Source organism: Oenanthe melanoleuca, chromosome 13 (genome assembly GCF_029582105.1).
Source record: "Oenanthe melanoleuca isolate GR-GAL-2019-014 chromosome 13, OMel1.0, whole genome shotgun sequence".
Lineage (NCBI taxonomy): Eukaryota > Metazoa > Chordata > Aves > Passeriformes > Muscicapidae > Oenanthe > Oenanthe melanoleuca.
Genome location: NC_079347.1, coordinates 2,515,854 through 2,540,941, shown reverse-complemented (window position 1 = coordinate 2,540,941; position 25,088 = coordinate 2,515,854). Strand labels below are relative to the sequence as shown.

General features: G+C 55.6%; 1 protein-coding gene across 1 annotated transcript in view; it reads left to right on the top strand.

Annotated features, from left to right (window-relative positions):
• Positions 1–25,088, top strand: part of LOC130258913 (protocadherin gamma-A9-like) — a 96,951-nt gene that overhangs the window by 58,139 nt on the left and 13,724 nt on the right. The window contains exon 5 of the mRNA XM_056502663.1: positions 17,592–17,650. Within this exon, the coding sequence (XP_056358638.1) occupies positions 17,592–17,650 (59 nt within the window). The remainder of the gene's footprint in view (positions 1–17,591; positions 17,651–25,088) is intronic.

Here is a 25,088-nt window from a genome sequence, read left to right as displayed (position 1 = left end):
GAGACTCTGTGTTGCGGCCGGAGGAGCTGCTCGTAATTCGGCAGCACGAAATCAGTGTCGCTTTGCAGGCTACGCTGCTTTGGTGGAGCAGCAGCATGCCGACGCCTTGAAAGGGGCCTCCCAGGAAGCATTTGGGTGGGAGATCCGGCATCCTAAAGGTCGTGAGAAACACTGGGAGCTGGCGCATCGTGCTGGTGCTGGCTCTTCCTGGCACCCTGCGTACCCCGGAGAATCCTCTCCACTTCCCCTTATTCCCTCTGCCTCATTCCAGCGAGGTATTCCCGGGACACGCACTCCAAACACTCCATATCTCCGTATCGCCCCTTTTGGCGTCACTATCTCTGCCAAATTTTACAGCTTCCCTCCCGCACACGCAGTCCCTGTGCCCGATCTACCCCGCCTATACCAGCGCTCCCCGCGCCCGGCTGTTCTTATAGCGGGGTTTCTCTCCGGGCCGCGCTCTCCCTTCAGGTTCTGCCCTCTCGAGCCCCGCTGTCCTCGGTGGCCGCGCTGCCTCCGGCGGGGCTCGGTGGCGGCGGGGCTCGGCGCCCTGCGCTCTGTGCAGTTATTGGCCGGGACTCTGTGTGCCGCTGTCGGCCAATGATGGAGCGGGGGGGAACTGGCGGCCCGGCCCCGCTCGGAGCCGGGATGAGGCGCAGACGGTCTCACAGAGACTCTGGGAGTGAGTCACCGCCGAGCCCGCCGAGCGATGCCCGGCTCCCCGCCGCCGCCGCCGCTTCCCGGGGCCGCTGGGCAGCGGCATGACGGGGCGAGCTGAGAGTTTCTAGCCGGGGCGGGGGGCGAAGCGGAGAGCGCGGCCGTCCTGTGCGATGAACGGCGTTGCTGTAAGGAGCCGCGGGGTGACGACGGGGCAGGTACTGAGTCTCTTGCTTTTGTTCGGCGTTTTCGACTGGGTTTCCGCCGCGATTCGCTATGCGATCCCCGAGGAGGCGCGGAGAGGCTCCGCGGTGGGGAATGTGGTAGCCGACCTGGCGCTGGACCTCGGGCAGCTGCCGGGGCGCCGATTGCGGGTGGTGTCCGGCGGCAACAAGAAGTACTTCGGGGTGGATCTGAAGAGCGGGGCGCTGCTGGTGAACGAAAGGATAGACCGGGAGGAGCTTTGCGGCGCGCTCTCTCCCTGCACCCTCAGCTTTGAGATCGTGGTGGAAAACCCGCTCGAGCTGTACAGCGGCACCGTAGAGATCCAGGACATCAATGACAACGACCCGGCTTTTCCCAGCAGCCAGGCGAGGCTGGAAATCAGTGAGTCGGTGGCTGCCGGAGCGCGCTTCCCGCTAGAGAGCGCGCAAGATCCCGATGTGGGAGTTAACTCTTTGCAGACCTACCAGCTCAGCGCCAACCCGAACTTTGCTCTCGACGTGCAGACGAGGGTGGATGGCAGCAAGTACGCGGAACTAGTGCTAGAGAAGGAACTAGACAGGGAGGAGCAAAGGGAGCTGAATTTGGTCTTGACCGCGCTGGATGGAGGCAGCCCGCCACGGTCGGCTCACGTGCAGATCCACATTGACGTTGTAGATGCCAACGATAATGCCCCGGTCTTCAACCAGTCCACCTACAAGGCGAGTGTGAGGGAGAACACGCCCAGCGGTACCCTGGTCGCCAGGATCAGTGCCTACGATCTGGATGATGGGCCCAATGGAGACATCGTCTACTCCTTCAGCAGCCACACCCCCGCCAAGGTACGAGAACTCTTTGCTCTGGACTCAGCCACAGGGGAGTTGAGGGTCAAGGGACAGCTGGACTATGAGGAAGCAAAGTTGTACGAGATTTACTTACAGGCTAAAGACAAGGGAGCCGTTCCTGGTGTGGCTCATTGCAAAGTGCTGGTGGAAGTCGTGGATGTGAATGACAATGCTCCAGAGGTGACCGTGACTTCTGTGTACAGCCCTGTGCCTGAAGATGCAGCCCCAGGGACGGTCGTAGCTCTGCTGAGTGTAACAGACTTGGACTCCCACGACAATGGCCTGGTGAACTGCTTTATTTCCCCTGGAATCCCGTTCATGCTCAGCTCCTCCCTCAAAAATTACTACACATTGAAAACAGAAGGAGCTCTGGACCGGGAAAAGGCAGCAGAGTACAACATCACTATCACAGCCAAGGACTCGGGCTCACCACCCTTGTCTGCAGTAAAACACATCCTGGTGCAGGTGTCAGATGTCAACGACAACGCCCCCAAGGCGTCCCAGGACTCCTATGATGTCTATGTTCCGGAGAACAACGTGCCCGGCATCCCCATCCTTAACGTGAGCGCCACGGATCCGGACCTCGGGCGCAATGCCCACCTCTCCTACACCCTTTTGCAGGGTGACACCACTTTTGGCCACCTCTTCTCCATCAACCGGGAGAATGGCACCCTCTACCTGCTCACCTCCCTGGACCATGAGGACCAGGTGGAGTTCAACATGATGGTGCAGGTCCAGGACGGCGGCTTTCCGCCTCTGGCCACTAACGTGTCAGTCAGTGTCTTTGTCACTGACCTCAATGACAATGCCCCAATGGTGCTGTACCCCCACCCCAACACCACCGCCAGCTACACCGATGTGGTGGCACCAGGCACTCCTGCCGGGCACATGGTCACCAAGGTGGTGGCGGTGGATGCGGATGCAGGGTACAACGCCTGGATCTCCTACACCCTGTTGCAGGCCACTGACCCCAGCCTCTTCAAGGTGGGGCTGCACAACGGGGAGATCTTCACGGCCCGTCAGCTCCGCGAGGATGACGCTCCCGAGCACACCTTAATCATCCTGCTGAAAGACCATGGGGAGCCCGTGCTGTCCTCCAGTGCCACCATCTCCATCTCTGTGGCTGAGATGGTCAAGGAGGTGCTCACTGACCTCACTGATGTGGCCCCTGCCAGTGATCCCAGGAGACATGTGACTTTCTATCTCATCCTGGCTGTGATTTTGGTGTCAGCAGCCTTCTTCATCACCATGTTGTCCGTGGGCATCTTCAAGTGCTACAAGTGGAGGAAGTCAAAAGAGCTGTACAGCAGCTCCAGGAGTACCACGTACAGGACACCAGGGCCCTTCCACCACATCGATGCCGTGCGGGGCGGCTTCACACCACCCAGCTTCTACCACCAGGTCTATCTCACCACAGACTCTCGCCAGAGTGACCTCCTGTGTAAAAAGCCCTTCACTTCCAGCCCCTTGGGGAGCCGCCAGGGCACCATCAGGAATGGTGAGCCAGGGCTGTACCACCAGATTGTGGGCACTGCCAGCCGGCTCCCCACACCTGCTGAGGTAATGTAGCTCCTTCCTTGGCGTGTCCCAGCGCTGGGCAGAGCCACGGTTCGTTTGTGCTGTTTGCTTGTGGTTGCGTGTTGGGGCTGGGAGGGATATCCAGTCGTGCCACGCCCCTAAAGAGTTCAGCTCCAGCTGAACAGGTGTTCTTCGGAGTCAAATGAGCCATCCTGAGGGCTGATGACTTTTGCAGTGTGGTGAGCAGGATCGAGTGAGTCAGTTTGCTCCTGATGTCAATGATGCGTCTTTTGGACACAGTTTTGGGCACGCCTTGCATGAGTAACTGGTGGAGGCTGAGGTCAGCTTGAAACCACTTGTTAATCCTTGGCACGAAGTTTGTTGTCCATGGTATTTCCTTCCCTTTGCAAAAGGAGAGCCAAGGGGAGCACTTGCACTGCGGGGGAACGTAATGTCTGTGCGTTGTGACTCGGTGGGGGCTGGCGAGGTGGTGATGCAGATGGGGCTGGGAGCTGGGGATCAGTGTCGCCTCTCACAGTGCAGCATGCAAAGCTGAGGATGCTGCTGGTTCCTCTGACCATGGCCACAGAGCAGTCCCTCCCATCTGTGCCGCTCCTTGTGTTAGACTCTTGAATGGTTCTGGTTTTATTTCCATGGAAGTTCTCTGCTGAGGTTCGCTTTGGGGGAGGGGATGGGATTGCAGACTGCTCCAGTTGCTTGCAGGGCTCTGCTGAGCTGGACTTTGGCTCTGAGCAGGGTGGTGAGTCCTCCATTCAGATGTTGTTCAAAAACCCTTTAGAAAGCTCTGCATGAGTCGTAATATGCTGTCTGGGTGATGTCTGATGTCCTGACCGAACAAACTGCAGGCTGGAAGGCGTTTGCGCATGGCAGCAGCTTCTGTGCTTCTCTCCCGATGGGAATTGTGCTGCTTAATTTGAAAGCTTTCAATTACAGGAATGCTTCAGTCTTCAGAGGTGAGGCCAGGTAGTGGACCCAGTGGAGGGGCAGTGTGGATCAGGTGGATTTCCAAGGTCGTTGGTGCTGGTAATTTGTCCTTCCTGGGAGGCAGTGGGTAGGAGCGACCGGCTCCTCAGAGCAGAAGGAAGTGAGGTGCAGCGGAAGCTGTTCATGGCTGGGAGGCTGCGTGTGCTGCCTGCTCAGTGTGGCCAAATCACAGACGGAGGCAGAAACCTCTCAGAATTATTTTATGCCTTTTTTTTTTCCCCCCTGCTTGCGTCACTGCTCAGACTCAGCACTTCTGATTTGTGGCAGGTGAGAATGGCTGCAGCAGCTGCAGGAGCAAGTGTTCCTCTGCATTGTGTGGGCTGTGCTAAGGCTGGGGACAAGGATGTCCCCTCCACCAAAACGTGCTGGCAAGATGCCTCTGGTGGTGAGGGCAATAAATTATTTAAGAGCGTCAAATCACCTCCTTTGGGGGTGGCAGGAGGGCAGCAAGCCTGAGCCCCAGCCATGATTCCCTCCTTGTCCCCAATAGTGCACTGGAAAGGTGCTGGCAGTGAGAAATCAGCTGAGCTGGCTCTGGCTCCTGGATTTCCAGTCTTTGTGGTGACAACAGTGTCAAGCCTGCAAAGGCTTTACACCTCCTTGCTCTGCAGGGCACACCCAGCCCTCAAAAGTGATGCAGTGGGAAGGGTGTTGGCCCTGTCTGTAGCAGGTGATGTGTCCTGCAGATCCTACCCTGAGGACAGGGATCCTACCCTGCAGGTATCCATGAGGGATTCTACCCTGCAGGATTTTCAGTGATCCCTGGGTTGTCTGGCTTGGTGCCTTTCCACAGAGTGAGCTCTGACCCTGTGGAATAAGGAACATCTCTTTCTCTATCCAAGACACCCGAAACCCTTCCTGCCTTGTCACGCTGTCCCCATCCCAGGCTTTGACAGACCCAAGCAGCAGCAGGATTCCCATGTGAAGCCCTTGTTCCAGCTCCTTGGAGGCTGAGCCATCTCAGGACACTGAGTGGATTCTCCCAAGCTGTGTGGGCTTTGTAGGGGACTTCTGCAGCAGCACCAAACCCATTCCCAGGGGTGCAGCACCCTGTGGTGCCAGTGGGAAGCTCTGTTACCAGCTTGTACTGTCCTGGACTGGCCTGGGGACAGGGTACATTCTACAGCCAAGGTTACTTGCTGGTGGCACCCTCAGGAGCCCTGGGGGAATGAGTATGTGCAAGAAGGAATTGGTCTCTGTGTGCTGAGGAATCCCTAGTCCGTAGTGCTGAAGAATCCCTAGTTCGTATTGTTTTTTTTTTTTTTCTTGTCCCTTGTTTTTTTCTGCATTGTCTCTTTAAGGACGCCTTCCCCCCTCCTCCGGAGCCGGCAGTAGGTGGGACCCGGGCAGTGTTCTCACCATTCCTAAGGTTCTTCCCGGTGTCTCTCCCTGACTGGCAGCAGGGTGGTCCCGCCTCACGGCTCTCAGAACAGGCAGGGAGGTGCTGCAGACGGGAGGGAGGACCCTCGGCTGCAGCACCTTGGCTGTCCCTGTCCTCGCCAGAAGGATGCTGTCCCTGTCGCCATCCACCGTGCCGGGCATCAGCCTCTCACCAATCCCCCGGGTCCCTCTGGTGCCCAGGTGGTGGGGGCAGGCAGGATCCCAGGCAGGATCCCAGGCAGGCACTGGGTCCCCTGTCTGCCACACCCAGGGTCTGTGTGCACCCAGGGCAGGGTCTGGGTGGCTTTCAGTGACTGAGGACAGGAGACAGAGAGGGACTTTTTACAACAGTATGCAGTGACAGAACAAGAGGGAATGGTTTAAAGCTGACAGAAGGTTTAGATTAGATAACAGGTATAAAAATTCTTCCTTATGAGGGCGGTGAGGCACTGGTATAGGTTGCCTAGAGAAACTGTGGCTGCTGCATCCCTGCAAGTGTTAAAGGCTGGGCTGGATTGAGCTCTGAGCAACCTGGTCTAGTGCAGATGTCCCTGCCCACTGCAGGAGGTCAGAGTGAGATAATCTATAAGGTGCCTTCCAACCCAGGCCATTCTGTGACTCTGTGATTGCACAAGGCTTCTGCAGGGATGTGAATTGAACTAAAAGTCTGCAGCTTGCCGATATTGTCTGGGACAGGGAGAGCAGGAAATTACTGTACTCCCCCCTGGGGAGGCGAAGAGCCCTGCTCCTGCCCTCAGGAGACTGCAAAGCTGGCCCTGCCATGGAGTATCAGTGTGTGTGTGTCTGCCAGGTGGGAGGCTTGGGCTTCCTTCCCACTCTGACATGCTGACCCTGTGGTGCGATCCTGTGGTGATCTAGTGGCCTTATTGTCTGGCTCTGTGTGTTTGCAGTGATTTGGGTACTGTGAAGTCTGACCCCTTCCTCACCCCAGGGTGAGGAGGTGGCTTCCAGTCAGGTGTGTATTTGGAGCAATTGTATTTTGGGTTTGAATGGCTCACCTGTCTTTGCTTTTCTACCTTCAGCCTCCCACTCCCACGGTGGGCTGGCAGGGGTGGCATCCCCGTCTCAGTGCAAGGTCTCCTGCCTGGTGGTGACAGTGATGCCTCACTCAGAGAGGCAATCATGGGGTGCAGGCAGCAGCCAAAGCAGTAGCTGAGGGGGAGAAGAGGGGTGAGAGAAGAGCCCCTGGCACCTCGGGGCTCTAACAAGCACCTTTTCATCGGGCATGAAAAGTCCTTTGGCCTGTGCTCATGACAGCTGCCCTTTGTCTGTGGGCATGATGTGAAGCCACCATTGTGGAGGGGGAGCACACAGGGAGGGCTTGTACCTTGCTTCCAGGCTGCCAGGACGTGCAGTTTCCCTGTGAACGCAAAGCGAGCTGTCGGAGCAAGTGAGTCAGGCTGGCAGAGGGGAGGCCGGGGGTGGCAGCCCCGCTGTTGCCGGCTCAGGCCCCTCTTCCCGCACCTCCGGAGCCACTGCTGGCCGAGAGGGGATGGAGCTCTCGGCCAATTGGGAGCTGATCTGAAGCGAGGGGGGGAAATCGGCTTCTTCTCCCCCCACCCCTCCCACCTCCGCGCTGGGGCTGTGATTCAGTTCCCCTCCCCCAGCCCACCCCCTCTGCTTGGAGGCTGACAGTTGGAGCCGCAGCCTGCCGGAGCCCCGGAGCTGTTTTCTAAGCCGTGGAAGAGAGACCCGGGGATTTATTCGCAGTTCCTCAGTGCCTGCTGTGTCCCGGGCCGGATGCGCACGGACATGGAGAGTGTCAGCCTCCAGCGATCCGCCTGGAAATGGCAAGTACTGAGTTTGTTTTTGCTCTGCGGCTGGGGCTGGGTCTCCGGGCAGATCCACTACTCGGTGGTTGAGGAGTCAGAGTTGGGAACCGTGGTGGGGAACGTGGCCCGGGACCTGGGCTTGAAGGTGGAGGAGCTGCCAGGTCGCAGGCTGCGCCTGGGCTCAGAGGAGAGCTTGCGCTACTTCGCCGTGCGCCTGGACAGCGGCACGCTGGTGGTGAGCCAGCGGCTGGACCGCGAGCGTCTGTGCGGAGCAGCTGCCAGCTGCGTGCTGTCGGTGCAGGTGGTGACAGAGAACCCCCTGCAGCTCTTCCGCCTGGAAGTGGAGATCCTGGATCTGAATGACAACTCCCCGAGCTTCCCCACCGCTCACCGCACCCTGCGCATCGCCGAGTCTGCCACGGTGGCCGCGCGCTTCCCGCTGGAGAGCGCGCAGGACCCCGACGTGGGCAGCAATGCTGTGAGCTCCTACCGGCTGAGCCCCAACTCCCACTTCTCTCTGGATGTCAAGCAGCAGCCGGATGGCAAACTCTTCCCGGAGCTGGTGCTGGAGCGTGCCCTGGACCGGGAAGAGCAGCCAGAAGTGCAGCTGGTGCTGACAGCTGTGGATGGGGGAAGCCCGGCGCGCTCGGGCACAGCGCAGATAACGATCCAGGTCTTGGATGTCAATGACAACGCGCCCACCTTTGACCACACCACATACAGGGTGAAAGTCCCGGAAAACACACCTGTGGGGGCTGTGCTCCTCCGGGTCAATGCGTCCGACCCCGATGAGGGTCCCAATGGGGAGACCCAGTACTCCTTCGGGGTTCACACCTCCGACTCGGTGCGGAGGCTCTTTGCCCTGGATCCCCACTCTGGCGAAGTCCGGGTGAGTGGGGCCCTGGACTTTGAGGAATCGCGTTTCTATGAGATCTACGTGCGAGCCCACGATGGAGGAGTCCCAGAGATGGAGGGCAACTGTGTGCTGCAGGTGCAAGTGGAGGATGCCAATGACAATCCCCCGGAGGTGATGCTCACCTCCCTGTTGAATCCGGTGCCAGAAGACACCCCACCGGAGACTGTCGTGGGGCTCTTCAACGTACGGGACCGAGACTCAGGGGCCAACGGGCGTGTGAGCCTGGAGATCTCCCCCGACGTGCCTTTTGCCATCAGGTCCCTTCAGAACCACTTCTCTCTGGTCACCCAGAAGAGCCTGGACCGAGAGTCTACCTCACAGTACGCAGTGGAGCTGATCGCCCAGGATGGTGGCTCTCCTGCCCTCACCACCACACTCATGCTGCTCCTCAATATATCTGATGTGAATGACAACCCCCCACGCTTCTCGCAGCCCTCCTACGATGCCTTTCTCCAGGAGAACAACCCGCCTGGCTCCCTGCTGTGCACCGTCTCTGCCTCAGATCCCGACGACGGGGATAATTCCCGGCTTGTTTACTCCATAGAGAGTGGCCAAGTGCAGAATGCGCCCATCTCCTCCTTTGTCCACATCAACCCCGACAATGGTAATCTCTATGCTCAGCGCACCTTCGACTTCGAGCTGCTGCAGGTTCTGCCGGTGTCCGTGGTCGTGAGGGACTCGGGGTCCCCCCCGCTCTATGCCAATGTTACTGTCTATATCTTTGTGCTGGACCAGAATGACCATCCCCCCACCATCCTGTACCCCGCCAGTGACAGCGATGTGCCGGCACCCCAGAGGGTCCCGCTGTCTGCCCCACCGGGCTACCTGGTGGCCAAGGTGACAGCAGTGGATGCAGATGCTGGGCACAACGCCTGGCTCTCATACCGGCTGTTGCCCCAGTCCACCGACCCCTCCTTGTTCCATGTGTCGCTGTACACAGGGGAGGTGCGGACGGCTCGTGCCTTCCAGGACAGCGACATGGCCGTGCAGCAGCTCGTTGTCCTGGTGACGGACAACGGTGACCCCCCGCTCTCCACCACTGCCACCATCACCGTGGCCCTGGAGGAGGCAGCCCTGGAGGAGAGCTTCAAGCCTCAGGATTTCCTGGCTGGTGCCAAGGAGAAGCCGGACCTGACCTTCTACCTGATCATCGCGCTGGCAGCCGTTAGCACGGTGGCACTGGCCACTGTCACCCTCCTGGCCGCCCGGTGCCTCCGGCGCAGGGGCCGAGCCGCCGTCTCACCCTACTGCTGCTGCTGGCTCAGCGAGTCGCCCTCCCGGGACTTCTGCAAGCACTCCAGCCCCAAGCTGCAGCTCAGCTCCGACGGCACCCTTAAGTACATGGAGGTCACGCTGCGACCCACCGAGTCCCCATCCCAGCGCTACAGCACCTGCTACTCCCCCGGCTCCGAGCGGAGCGACTTCACCTTCCTGCGGCCCTGCCCGACCCCCGCCACGCTGCCGAGGGAGAGCGGGGCTTTCCTGCCCGCCGCCGGCACGCTGCGGGACCGCGGCCAGGTGAGCGGCGATGCCGGGGCGGGGTCCGGCGGCGCGGGCCCCGCGGGGGGCGCGGCGCGGCCGCTCCGGTGCGCGGCGCGCGGCGCCGGTGCGCGGGCCGTGATTGGCGCCGGTGTTGCTGTCCTGGGGAAGGAGCGCGGCGATTGGAGCGGCGCCGCCGCGCCCGCAGCCAATGGCGGGGCGGCTGCGCGGCCGCGCTCCCCCCGCCCCGCCGAGCCGCGTCCGCCCCAAACAATGAATGGGAGCGGCGAGCGCTGAGCGCGGCCCCCGGCGCCCAGGGCATCGCTCCCCGGCCGGCCACCCGGCAAGGATGCCGAGGGTAGGGCAGGCGCGCCGGTCCCTGGGGCTGCCGCGTGTCTTCTCCTTCTGCTTGTTCTTGCACAGCTCATCTGCTCAGATCCGATACAGCATCCCTGAGGAGCTCACACGGGGTGCCTTTGTGGGCAATATCGCTAAGGACCTGGGCACGGATGTGGCTAAACTGGCTGCAGCTAACCTGCAGGTACTGTCGGATTCGGATTCCCAGTACTTCTCCGTCAATGTGAACACCGGGGTTATTATGGTCAGCGAGAGGATAGACCGGGAGCAGCTCTGCGGGCAGAACCCACGCTGCTTCCTCCACTTGAAACTTGCCATCGAGAACCCAGTGGAGTTTTACCGTATCGAGGTGGAGATCCTGGATATCAATGACAACCCCCCAGAGTTCCCCAGCGATGAGGTTTCCTTGCGCATCTACGAGCTGGCGTCTCTGGGTGCCCGCTTCCCCATCCAGCCAGCCCAGGACCCCGACGTGGGCACCAACACCTTGCAGACCTATCACCTGAGTGCCAATGACAACTTCAACCTCAACGTGAAAGCCCGCACTGATGGTGGGAAGTTCCCTGAGCTGGTGCTGGAGCGGGCTCTGGACCGGGAATTCAGAGCTTTCCACTACCTGGTCCTGACTGCTGAAGATGGGGGCTCTCCCCCACAGTCCAGCAAGATACGCATCACTATTCAGGTCCTGGATGCCAATGACAACCACCCCGTCTTTGACAAACCGTCCTACGGAGCACGCTTGGTGGAGAACTCGCCGCTGGGCACCCTCGTGGTGAAGTTAAATGCCACTGATGTGGACGAAGGACCCAACGGAGACATCCGCTACTCCCTCAGCAGCCACAACTCGGCTGCCTTACGCCAGATCTTCGCCATCGATGAGCAAACTGGGGAGATTCGAGTCCAGGGCAACCTGGACTTTGAGGAGGCCACAGTGTACGAGATCGAAGTGGAGGCCAAGGACATGGGGTCGCCCACGATGGAGGAGCACTGCAGCGTGGTGGTGGAAATCACCGATGTCAATGACAACGCCCCTGAGGTCATTCTTACCTCCTTCTCCAGCACCCTGAGCGAGGATGCGCTGCCGGGCACGGTGGTGGCCGTGATACACGTCAGAGACAGGGACTCTGGCGAGCAGGGCAAGGTCCTGTGTCACGTGTCTCCGGATCTTCCCTTCCAGCTGCGCAAGGACTACGAACACCAGTACTCGCTGCTCACCAGCACCCGTCTGGACCGGGAGCACGTTGCCTACTACAATGTCACCGTCTCTGCCTCGGACCTGGGCAATCCCCCTCTCTCCCGCCACACCATCTTGCCAATCACCCTGATCGACGTCAATGACAACGCTCCCCAGTTTGAGCAAGCGTCCTATGAAGTGCTGGTGGCAGAAAACAACCCAGTGGGCAGTGTGCTGGTTACAGTCTCTGCTGCCGACCCGGACTCGGAGCAGAATTCCCGCCTGTCCTACTCCATCCTGCGAGCTGGTGGGACAGATCCAGGCCTGGATCCTACTCGCTATCTCTCGATACATCCCACGAATGGGCAGGTCACTGCCAAATTTCCTTTTGACTATGAGCAAACCACCTATCTCCAGTTCCATGTGGAGGTCTCTGATGGTGGCTCCCCGGCCCTGAGGAACAGAACACTGGTTCATGTTTTTGTGGTGGACCAGAACGACAACGCCCCACGGGTGCATTTCCCCAGGGCTGGGGAGGACTCTGCTACTCAGTTCCGAATTTCCCCCTCCATCGTCCCTCCTGCCCTCATCACCAAGGTGGTGGCGATAGATGCGGACTCGGGGCGCAACGCCTGGCTGTCCTACAACCTCGTGGAAGCCACAGACCTGGGGCTTTTCAGCGTGGCCCTGCGTTCCGGGGAGATCCGGATCACGCGGGCTCTGCAGGAGACGGACCCCTCTGAGCACGAGCTGCTGGTGGTGGTCCGGGACGCCGGGGAGCCCCCGCTCTCCACAGCGGTCACGCTGGTGGTGCTGGTGGAGGAGAAGGGTCCAGAGGCCCTGCAGGGCTCCGAGGCTCGGGCCGCTGATGGTGGGGGCTTGCCCCCCATTACGCTTTATCTGATTGTGTCCCTAGTGCTCATCTCCAGCGTCTCGCTGGTGGGACTGGCAGCGCTGGGCATTCGGTGGCTCCGGCGGGGCTCTGCTCCTGCCAACCAGGGCTGCTGCGTGGAGAGCGTGAACACGCTTCAGCCTCCTCCCAGCCACATCTTTGGGCACTTGCACTATGAGCCTAAGAAAGGGGACACTGTGATGGGCGTGCAGGTGACAGCAACGGCACCCCCCGCCCCTCGTTACCGCTCCTGCTTTTCGCCAGTCTCGGATATCAGCGAGTTCATGTTTGTGAAACCCTCCGCGGATCCCACCCTGTGCAGCGAGGTGAGCTCGGGGTGCGGTCTCCAGCCTGATCACAGCCCCGGTGTTGGCGGGGCTCGGCACCGAACCGACCGGCTTTGGGGAGGGGGTGTCCGCCGGTGCCCGGTGCCGGCAGCCGGGCGGGGCGGAGCGGGGTTCCCGCTGCCGGGAGTCCCCGGCGCCCTCCCGGCGCTGCGGGGGCGGAGTGGCGGCAGCGGGGGAAGCGGGGGGGGGGCTACGCCGTGCGTATTTTGGGGAAGGCGGTGAGATGGAGAAGGGGAGGAGGAGGGAGAGAAAAAGGAGGAGGAGGAGGAGGAGGGGGCTGTGGAGAGACGTAAAACTGTCACTCGGTCCATCCCCTCCGCTCGCCGACTTTGTGTGTCTTTGCGAATCGAGAAGCGGTTCATCCGGCCGGGCTGCGCTCGCCCCCTCCCCCGCCTCCTCCATCCCTCCCCGTCCGGCTCCGGCGGCTCCGGCGGCGGCTTCCTCCCTGCGCGACCCGCTCGGACCCCGCCGGGGCTCGGGGGTTCCGGCTGCCGGGGCCGGCTGCGGGGGCGGGGAGGAGGGGGAGGCTGCGCGGAGCCGCCGCCGCTCTCCGCGCTGCTCCGTTCGCACACCCGGCACGGGATGCTGGCGGGACAGAGTTTGCCATGGCAGCTCCCGCTGCTGCTCGCAGCCCTCTCCTGCCTGCCGGCTCCCAGCTGCGCCCAGCTCCACTACTCTGTGCCCGAGGATCGCGAGCCGGGTTTCTCTGTGGGCGACCTGGCCAAGGACCTAGGGGTGGAGGTGCGGAGCCTGGCCGCCCGCAACCTGCGCCTGGTGAGCGAGGGGAGGCAGCGGCACTTCCAGGTGGACCTGGCGGCAGGTGTGCTGCTGCTGGACAGCAGGCTGGACCGGGAGGCACTGTGTGGGCAGAGCCCCACGTGCTCCCTGCACCTCCAACTCGTCATGGAGAACCCCCTCCAGCTCCACCGCGTTGAGGTGGACGTCCTCGACGTGAATGACAACGCGCCCCAGTTCCCCAAGCCAGAGGTGCTGTTGGAGATCACTGAGGTAGCCAACCCTGGGACTCGGCTGCCCTTGGAGGTAGCAGAAGACCCGGATATGGGCTCCAACTCCATCTCCACCTACGAGCTCAGCCCCAGCAAGCATTTTGCCCTGAGCATCAATGTGAGAGGAGATGGTGTTAAAATGCCCGAGATCGTACTTGAAAAAGCCCTGGATAGAGAGAAAGTGCCTGTTCATCATCTGACACTGACAGCCCTGGATGGAGGGAATCCCGTGAAATCTGGCACTGCCAGAGTTACCATCCATGTCTTGGATGCAAATGACAACCCTCCTGTCTGTGACCCACCCATATCCAAGGTGCTTCTGGAGGAGAATGTGCCAGTGGGCACTCTGGTCACCAAGCTGAATGTCACCGACCTGGATGAAGGTCCCAACGGGGACGTGGAATATTCTTTCAAAACCAGCAATAATGCACCAGGTAAATTCACCAAGCTGTTCTCCTTAGATGCCCGTACAGGGGAGATCAGAACCAAAGCCCCACTGGATTATGAGGAATCCAGTGCTTACGAGATTGCGGTTCGAGCCAGGGACAAGGGATCCCCAGCCATGGAAGGCCACTGTCACCTGCGAGTGGAATTAATCGATATCAATGATAACAGCCCAGAGATCCTGCTGACCTCTGTCTCCAGCCCAGTGCAGGAGGATGCCGCCCCGGGCACGGTGATCGCCCTCATCGGTGTGAAGGACAGCGATTCCGGTGACAACGGGCAGGTCCATCTGCAGATAGCAAAAGAGCTCCCGTTCAAACTAGTGTCATCTTTTAAAGAGCATTTCTCGCTGGTCACCAGCGGTCCCCTTGATCGGGAGAAAGCCAGTGGATACAACATCACAGTGAGGGCTGTGGATTCAGGGTCCCCCCAGAGGGCCACACAAAAAACCTTTTATCTCCGCATCGCTGACGTGAATGATAACGCGCCGAATTTCTCCAGCCCTTTTGATACAGCTCACGTTCAGGAAAACTCCCTCCCTGGAACCTCTGTGTTTTCGGTGTCAGCATCAGACCCTGATGAGGGTAGCAATGCCAAGCTGTCTTACTCCATCCTGGACAATGGGATGCAGGATGTGCCTATCTCAACCTACTTCCGAATCGACCAGGACAACGGCACCATCTACACCGTGCGAGCTCTGGATTACGAGCAGGACAAGGTGTTCCAGGTGCCTGTGGAGGTGAAGGATGCTGGGTCTCCTGCTCTGAGTAGCACAGCTGTGGTCCATGTGTTTGTCCTGGATGAGAATGACAATGCTCCCAGCATTGTCTACCCGTCTGTCCCCAAGGGCTCTGCCTTCCACCAAGCCATCCCAGCCTTGGCAGAGCCTGGCTATCTGGTAACTAAAATCGTAGCAGTTGATGCTGACAGTGGCCATAATGCCTGGCTGTCCTACCAGCTGCAGGAGTCTGCTGAGGCTTTGCCTTTCCAAGTGGAACGCCGCTCTGGAGAGATAAGGCTTGCACAGGCTCTCAGGGAGTCGGAAGATTCCCACAGGCTGGTGGTGGAAGTGAGGGACAATGGCACGCCGTCCCTCTCGTCCTCCGTGGTTATAGTCATTTCTCGGGAGGAGAGCAGCGTGCAGGACTTCTCCAAGTCCTTGGACCTCCCCCCGTCTTCTCCCGAGGATACCAACCTAACTCTTTACCTCATCATCTCCTTGGTGTCCATCTCCCTCGTGTCCTGCGTGATGTTCGGGCTGGTGGCTGCCCGCTGTCTCAAGGCTGGCAGTGCCAGCTGGACCTTGGCGGGTTGCTGCCGGGGCACTGGCCGCAAACCCGCCTCCCATTTCCGAGGGCAGATGAAGCCAGATGGCTTCATCAAGTACCTGGACGTGGGAGGAGCGGGCTTGACCTCCCAGGCGCAGAATTACACCTCTTGTTTCTCACCCATGTCCGAGCAGAGCGATTTCCTCTTTGTAAAGCCCTTCAGCCATTCCAGCACTGCAGAGACCGTGGCTGCCTATGAGCAGGTGACCAGCACCTTAGCGAGTCCCTGTGATGGGGTAAGAGTTTCTTACTGTCCTCTCTGCTGAGTGCAACAGTTTGTCTTATCCAGGCCAGCTGGCTGCTCTCCCTCTGTCCTTCCTCCCAGGACGGTGGCCTCAGGGAACACGTGTCACTGTCATCTCCTGGGAGGTGGCAGGTGAAAGTTTTGGCTCGGCTTAGTGGAGGTGGGGGAAGGGGCTGGGCAGAGTTGTGGAATTAAAGACTTTGTGTTTGTAGCAGTGGAGAGTTTCCCCCTGGCCCCGCTCGTACTTGCTTCTATTTAAAGTGATCCTTAGCGTGGTCAGGAGCAGGTTTTTTTTTGGGTTTAACTTCTTGCTTCTGTTTAACTCCTTTTTCCTGCACGGCACATGAGCTGTGGTGCGGAGGAGGTTATCTGAAAGGAAGGTCTGCCTGTGTCTCTTTTGCTCAGTTTTAGAGGTGCACTGTAGAAATTTCTCATTTCTCAAACCCCTAGTGTTATTAATTACTGACTGTGCCTCGGCAAGGGATCATTTTGCAGCTTGGTCATGTTGAGCAAGGAGCTGAATTCGGTATTCAGCACTAAAATACTGAAATGTCAGGAGTGACATTATTCACAAAGATCCTGGTGACCTTATGTGCCCTTGGGCTTGCAGAAGCTGAGGAGCAGCAAGCTTTGAAAACTTGAGCTGTTTGTACTCAGATGCCTAAATATAGATGTAGGTGACTGTGTTTAGCTGGAGCTTTTATAACTTTGGGATATAAAAAGTAAAGCAATTTTGTGTCACAAATGCCTGCCCTAAATTTGAAAATGGTAATTACAACAGGAATTCAAAAAATGGAAGGGCTATTCAGAAAATTGGGAAGGGCTTGTCTTGTGCAGTATTGTGTGTCAGCGTGTGCAAAAATGAATATCTGAAATCTGGAGGGCAAGTCTTGAAACAGCTTCATTTGCATGCAGCATGGGGACCAGTGGGGCCTCTATTTTAGGGGAGTAATTTATTCTAATATCTTCTTTCATGAGCATCATCAAAGCTGCAGAGAAATTAGTGAGAGCACATCTACCAAATAAAAATCTAGGTCAGCTCTACTCGTCTTCACTTTTCCTTAGTAATTGCATGTACAAGCAGAATAATCCTATAAAACTGATGTTCCACTGTGAGCTGCTCCTTCCTAAAATAACTGAGGGAAGTGTTGTCCTTTCCAGGTAGTATGTCATCGCTCTGGAGTTAATTAAGATGATCATGATTTTCGGAAGTGTGTGTATTTTCCCGACAGGAACAGTTGTGCTATTTAGTGCCTTCCACAAAGGCATGATTCAAACAGGAATATACAAGCTTGCTCCATGTCCTTCCTTATTTACAAAATGTTCATTGTCTGCTTGTAAAACAACACGGGCAGAGAGTGATATGGGGGCTTATTGATGAGGTTCCAAAGTGTGCTGCTGTGTCTGAAGGTTATTGTGCCTCCTAAACAAATAATGCTTTTTCCTCTTGCTGTCGGAAGTTTATTCTTTTCTCTGTGGACAGAAAAAAAATATTGTAGTGCTCCAAGGCCACAGCAGCTAGGAAAAGTCATTCAACCACAAAGCATGAGAGCAGGATCTCGGGCATGCCTTTTTAAGGACAGAAGAAGGAGAGATTAGGAAGGTCTGTTACCATTTTACCTGAGAGTGTTAAGAGCATCTTTCTCAGTATCAATTAACTCTGCCACCCCCTCACACCCCCCTTCCTCCTCCAAGCTCATTACTGTGGTACCACTGCTCCTGCTGAATTCATGCCCTTATCAGTTTATTTCATGCTTCATTTCTTTCACAGCCTGGTTTCCTGAGCTGCTTTGGAAGATTATTCTCTGAACAGTTTTTGTCATGCTTTTTGGTATTCATGCTGCTTCAGAAATACTCAAGAAAGGGGAAGGGGGGAGCTTTCTCTTTGTTCTAATTGATTTGCTTCACTTGGACAGAACATGCTGATACTCCAGACTGAAATAATCCAGGATCATTTTCAAAGGCAAGAATGGAGGTATTAAAACTCTTCTTTTTCCTTTGCAGCAAGCTCAGCCTAACACAGATTGGCGCTTCTCTCAGACCCAGAGACCTGGAACAAGTGGGTGAGTGGCTCTTCCTTCATTTATTTGTGTGTGATGAAGGTTTCTTTTCTTGGTGTGCCACTTTCAGTGCTGGAAAGCTCTGACAGTGTCCCTGTCGTTGATGGAGGCAGAAATGGAGTCAGAAATAGGGCTGCTCTTGTGTCAGCTGTGCTTGGTGGGGGTGTGTCAGCTGCTGCTGGCAGTGGAGTGTCTGAGTTTGGTGTCTGCACCTCAGGAACTGGAAAGAACTCCAGGTGAAGTCAGGAGATGGTTGAAAGGACTGGACACTGGGTTTCACAGAGAAAAGCCTCTTTGCTAAAGCAGATTCTGAGCAGGTAAATTCCTTCCTGAGTCAAAAATCTTAATTCCTCTCCCTTCATGGAGGCCACTGGAAATCCCTCCCTTTATCAGCCGTGGCACCTTGAGCTCTGTGCTGCTGAGGAGTGTTCACAGAACCTCAGGATGGGTCAGGGAACCTCAGAGCTTCTCCTGGTCCCACCTCCCTGCTCAGCAGGGCCATCCCAGAGCACACAGCACAGGACTGTGTCCAGAGGTTGGAACCCTGAAGCCTGGGAGTTTTGAGCTTTCTGTGCTTTCTGACACTGACCCCCCTGGAGAACACTGCTTATGACCTTTGGAGAAGGCTTCCAAAATTTGAGTGATGGAGTTAAAATCACTGGTGTGTAGTTAGAATAGAAATGTGTGATATCACATGGTGAAGGGTTTTGAATTTGGGGTTTTTAGAATATAGTAATAGCTATGGGACAACATGAAAGTTCTTGGGTGTTGTCTCTTTCTGTCTTAGTCCTTCTGCTTCATGATTCCAAGTAGTAGTTTTTGGTTGGATGGTTAGTGCAACACTGTAGGTCACAGGTGTTGGGTTATTAGGTCAAAGGCATAAATAATATAGGTGTTAGTTCTTTATTGGACTGTTTAGCTTTAAAAACCCTTGTAACTAACTAAATTTGCCTCCATTTTGCTCACTTTTAGCTGGTATCTAGAAGTGTTACAGAACTCTCTGTACTTTAGATAAGATTTAATAAACAACCACATCCGACCATGAGAAATTTTTTAATTGAATTCCACCTTTCTCTGTGAATACCCCAGCCAGAGGTTGCTGTGTATGAGGAGATTGTCTCCAGGATAATTTATATATGAAAAGATTCTATCTTTTGGGGCAGACCTGAGGGTTACACTCCCTGTACAATCAGGAGTAAATTTGGGTGATGTGCTTCCTCATGTGGCTGCCTCAGGCTCTGTATCTCTGTGCTCTGCCATTCCTGGTGGCCATTTGGGCAGCTCCTGTGGAGGTTAAAATAGGAACATGGGAGTACTGGGTGCTGGACTTTGGTGTCAGAGCTGCTCTGACTCTTTCCCTGGGTCTGGCTCAATAATTTATCTTATCAGAAAATTAGGAGATTGCTATAGCCAACTTGTTGAAGTGATTAAACTGTGCTATTCCAGCTGATAAAGCTAAAATGGAGTGAGGGTTTGATGTAATTAGATAAAGTGTTCACAGTAGAAACTGGCCTTGGACTTTAAAGCAAAGCTATAGCTGGAATAGTTTTCTCAGAGGTCTGTTGAGTTCCCCATCACTGACAACATTTTAATCAAGGAAAATCTTTCTAAGCATTTCCGCTCTAGTTCAAATGACAATTAACAAAGCCCTGCTAATGCAGAAGTGCTGTGCAGCTGCTGTAATTGTTTTGCTGTGAGGAGGCAGCAAATGAGCCCCATCAGAGCAGGCTCTGCTGCTCCCTCTTCCAGCATCGTGCTGGGGCTCTGCAGGGCACAGAGCTGACACAGTCCAGCCCCCCTCAGCTCAGTGACAGGGACTTTTCTCAGGTCATGGGACAGTGACACTCAGCCCAGCTCCCAGCCCCTGCCTGGATCTCTTTACAAGCTCCATCCCCTTCCCAGTGCCTCAGAGACAGCAGCAGCTTGTGGCGTGGGAAGAGAAAGGGCAGGAGGAAAGGCAGCCTCAGCCTGCTTGTGGGGAGCTGAAGGAGTGTGACATTAGTTCTGCGATGTCACTGCTGGGGAGCCGTGACCTGAGTGCCCAGGACAGTCCCTGGAGCAGCTGCTCCTCCATCACAGAATGGTTTGGGTTGGAAGGGACCTTGGAGCTCATCCAGTTCCACCCCTGCCATGGGCAGGGACACCTCGCCCTGGACCAGGTTGCCCTGAGCCATTTCCATACCATGGGCTGAGCCCTGACTTTGGAAAGAGACTTTGCCCAAGCACAGGCTGCTGCTGAGATAACTGGAAAAACTCAGTGGATTTTAATTCCTGCTGGTTTCCCTCACTTGCCTGTGTCCACATTTGCAACAAAACGGCTCTAGCAGATTTTTTTTTTTCCCGTTTCTTTCATCCTGTTTTAAGTTAAATGACGGGGGACGTTTTTAATGCAAGCTATTAAAGGATGGAAATAGAAAGTGCTCTCATATGTTCAGTGCCCAGCCCTGACATCTCCCTGCTGATCAAACAGGCAGCTCCTGGAAAGCAGCCCACTCCCCATTGTGCTGTTCCCGTGCTCTTCCCAGCGTTTTGATGCCTGGTGTGAGAATTCCCCAGGCACTGCTTGGTAGTACAGGCATTAAAGAGGGGCAAGAGCAGCTTCCTGAGCCCTGCTCACTGCTCTCTCCCTGCTGTTAAACCTGTACAAATGTGTCTCCTGCTGACAGGTGAAGCTCTGTAGCACCACGAGCTCTCTGAACTGCAGGACTCTGCTAGGGAAGCACAGCCCTCCTTTCAGCTGAAAATCAAAAAAAAGGAACGTGCTCTTAACTCCATTTGACCCAAATTAAAGAACAATAAAGACACAGCAGCTTAGGACAGGGGTTTGGATGGAGCAAGGGGGGAGCTTGGCACTGACCCACAGCCAGAAACAAGAACCCATGCTGGGATTTCTCCCTTGCTGTCTCCATGGGAGCTGGGGAAGAAACAATCCTGTCTTTTCTCACATAGGCCAGCCCATCACAACAAATCCCTCATGGCTCTGGGCTGCTGGATCCAGGCAGAACAGGGGAAGCTCAGTGAGGCAGGGATCTTGATCTCGTACATCCCTGCTGCTCCAGGACAACAAAGGGAATCTGCTCTTTGTTCTGAAACACGGGAGAGCTCTGGTGCACATGCTCAGGAGAGAGGAGCTCAGACAATATGCTCTGAAAATGTGGTAGCGAGGCAGACTTGAGCAAAACGGAATTAATCTTGTTTGGGAGAAACAAGAGGATAGGATGATTAATTTAATGATGTTTGTGGTTGGTTTTTCTTAAAAAAAAAAAAAAAAAAAGCCCCACACCCGTGCTATCTCTGGGCAAATGTAAATGAAGCCAGACTGATTCCGAGCAGCAGATGCCATTCCCAGATAAATCAGATCAGTGGCTGCAGCGGAGATTACAGGGATGAATTGGCCAAAGTGGAGTAAATGAATGGTCCAGCAGCACCTCAGGATATCCCTGTGGGATCATTGCTGTGGGGTTTCCCTGGGGGAGGAGGCTGCAGGTGTTTGGGAGGAGAGTGCAGGGACTGGGGCTGGTGCAGGGGACCCCTCTTGTTGTTCTGGCTTGTTTTTATTGTGCTCAGCCTGAGCCTGGCTGCTCTTTGTTTTGGTGCCTATGTGATGATTTGTTCAGGAAAACACCGGGCTGGGGTCAGGATTTCCTTCCTGGAGGATGGGGAGGGCTCTGTGTTGCTCACAGGTGGGCATGAGAGGGTGAGACAGGCCTGAGGACAATTTGTCTGAGGACAATTTGTCTGAGGACAACCTCTTGGCAGGACTGAGGGCAATTTTGGGCTTTGTGGATGGGCTGGGAGGAGATGCCAGGCAGGAAACACCCCAGAGACAGCGGCAGGGGACCCACAAGGGGTGGGAAGCAGTGTGAGAATCCATGGCAACTCCAGGCGAGGGAGGAGCAAAGCACGTAGAGGAGATGCAGAGTTGCCATTTCACAGCCCCCTTCCATTCGTTTTCTCCAATCCCAAATCCCCCTTTGTTAATGCTTCCTGAAGCTGTTGCTAGCCAGGTTTCCCCTCCCCAGCTGAGCACAGCCAATGGTGATGTTCACTTTGCTCCCCTTGTTTATCAAACAGCATCACAGCTGCCCTGTCTGGCCCCAGCTTCATCCCCCCTCCCACAGCACCAGGGGCTTGGGGCTGGCAGTGGAGATGCTGCAGCAAGAGACAGCCAGGAAGGGGAAAAGGGATTTTTAATTTTTTTTCCATTCTTTGTTTTGTTTTCGTGCAAGAACTTCAAGAGTTGGGCTTGCAGGGCTATCAACAGGCTGCCTGTCTGTGCTGGGGGCTGGGGAGAGGAATAAAGAATAAGCTTGAAGCTCTCAGGGGTGTTCTTGTGGCTCAAAGCATGCAGGTGTTGCCAAGGAGGGGCTTGTGGTGTGTTTTTGGGGTGCATGACTGTTGGAACCCTGAAACTTGGGAGTTTTGAACTTTCTGTGCAGTCAGGCACTGACCCCCAAGGGAACACTGCTTTTGACTTGAGGCCTTGGAGAAAGATTCCAAAATAGAATGATAGCACTGGAATCTGGTGTGCAGTTTGAATAGAGGTGTGTGATATCACATGGTGAAGGGTTTGGAGTTTGGGATTTTAGAATATAGTGACAGGTATGGGACAAGATTGAGGTTTTAGGGTGTTAGCTTTTTCCTTCTTCTTGTTCTTCTTCTTGGGTTTAGGTGATATTTTTTAATTGGATAAAGAACACTGCAGGTCATGGGTGTTTGGTCATCAGGTCAAAAGTATAAATAATACAGATGTTAGCTTTTAATTGGACAATTAGGCCTTAAAAGACCTTGTAACAAGTGAAATACATCACCATTTCTTCATTTTTAGCTTGTCAGCTAGAAGTGCTGTGGCACTCACTGTACTATAGATAAGAATTAATAAACAACTGAGTCTCATCATGAAACTCCATCTCTCGTGCTTTATTCCTGACTCTGCCAGAAGAGGAAAAAAGAAGATGGAAATGAATACATGACAGTGTCCCAGGACACTGACCCCACCTGTGTGTCTGGGCAGAGAGGGAAACACAAACATTCCTGGGCTTACACAGCACGGGGGTGGACACCACCAGAAGGACAACTGGCCACAGCTGCAGGCTTTGCCCACATCCTTCCTAAAAATAAATAGTGGCAGACCCAGGAGCCACAGGAGTGCCTGTGGGCGTTGGAAACACCGAGGAATTTACGCTGCGAGTTTGTGCCGTGTTGTAGCAGATCCAGGAGCAGGTGCTACCCAGCACCAGTGGGGCTGTGCAGATAAACAGGGATGGGTTTTCTGCTCATTCGTGGAAAATGTGGAAATGGGCACGTGGAGATGCCAGGCAGGGCTGCTGGACAGGCTGCAGCTTCTCAGTGGCAGGAGCAAGAGGAGCAGCAGAGAGAAGCGCTGCTGGGGGAAGTTTAGGAAATAATTAAAATAATTACCATTCTCACTCCCATTGCCATCCCAAGTGCACCCCAGGGTGAAGCCAGCAGTGGTATTTGCTTTGCCAGGTGTTGTTCTACACGTTTTGCAGGTGAATTATAAAGTTGTAACAGTCTCTGGGCTAAAATTCCTCCTTTTTCTGACTGGGTGGTATTTGTTTGCCTGTTCAGTATTGAGTAGTAGTGATTCCTCCACAGCTACTGCAGCATGTGGAGGGTGGAGCTGCTCTCAGCTGCCTCCCCAAGGCCTGGGGAAGGTGTGAGTGGAGCCCTGCAGCCTGAAAATTCACAGCAGCCTCTGGAAATCTATTGGGGGGCATCACTTTGAAGGAATAACCATAATCTAAGTGACAGTGCTCTCCTAAGAGTGAGTGCTGCTGGGCTGTGAATCTCTGAGTGCAGGAGGAGTTGTGGCAGTGGAGGAGCTCTGCTTCCCACAGGATTTCCCCCTGCCAAATGCTTGGGGCTGAACAGCTCAAATCACCAATTTCTGCCACATCCTGGGGAGCCTGGGAGAGAAGCTGCCATTTGGGGAAGTATTTGGGGTGGTGGTTTGTGGGTTGATGAAGGCCACACCAGTCCCCAGCCTGTTTGTGTGGCTTTGGCTCAGCAAACACCTTGAAGGGAACCACAGAAGCCCACGAGGGGCCAGACTGTTTCACCTGTCAGGTTTGACCTGGTGGGTTGTGAAACAGAAAAGATTGAAGAAAACTTAGGGGCTGGAGCATGTCCAGGGCAGGGAATGGAGCCCCAGGAGAGGCTGAGGGAGCTGGGAAGGGGCTCAGCCTGGAGAAAAGGAGGCTCAGAGCCCTTGTGGCTCTGCACAGCTCCCTGCCAGGAGGGGACAGCCGGGGGGGTCGGGCTCTGGGAACAGGAACAGGGACAGGAGGAGAGGGAACGGCCTCAGGTTGCACCAGGGGAGGTTTAGATTGAATACTAGGGACAATTTCTTCTCTGAAAGGGTGCTCAGGTGTTGGAACAGACTGCCAGGGCAGTGGTGGAGTCTCTATCCCTGAGGAGATTTAAAAGTTGTGCAGATGTGGCACCTGGGGCTTGGGTTCGTGCTGCAATTGTCAGTGCTGGATTAATGGTTGGACATGATGATCTCAGAGGACTTTTCCAACCTAGCAATTCTGTGATTTAATCACTGGGGTTCCTATCAACCCTGCACACAAAACACTGCTTTTAAAGGGCTGTGAGTCTGCTCAGAGCCTGGCTGTGCTCTGAGGACAGGCTGCAGCCTCGTGGTGCAGCTCTGGAGTGGATTTGGGTTGCTGGGGCAGGCAGGAGCTGTTTTGATGCTGGGAGCAGGACTTGTCCCTGGATAACTCCTCTCCCTCTTCCTGCAGAGCTGATCTGATCAAGGGATTGGAAGCTGAGATGTGTCCTGTCCCACCCCACCTCCCTTTCCACAGTCAGGAAAGCACAGAGCTGTTCCTCTCTGCCACCTGTGAGCACTCCTTGCAGGGTGCAGCCTTTTGTCTATTAACAGCCCAAATCTCAGCAGATTCAGTATCTGGGTTCCTTTCTACCTCAAGTAGCCCTTTTAAACTATTTCCTTCCCTTATGGACCATTTTGGGCCAATAATCCTTTTATTTGCATTTGTCATGGCCCTTGAAGTCTGAGCCCTCCAGGTCCTGCCAAGTGGGACAAAAGCTGTCAAAAGAAAAGGAAATATTCAGGTAATGGGAGTGTTCTCATTGTGGAGAGCCCCCCAAGAATATCAGGGGTTTCATCACCGGTTTTATGTATGGAAAAGCTATTTTAGGTGATTTAACAGGTGCTACATGTATTGGTTTAATTTTTCTCTCTCCATCTGCTTCCTGCGCAGCTGAGCACATGCCATGGCCGGCTGCAGAGATGGAGCTGAAAAACAGGCACAAGAACCTTTCCAAAGAATTTCTCAAAATATCCTTCCTGGCATGTCTGGGACACGGGTGGTGGCAGGATGGCCTGGGGGAAACAATTACTGGTCTGGGCTCTGTGTCCTTCAGGAAGGGTAGAAAAGTTCCAGGGAAG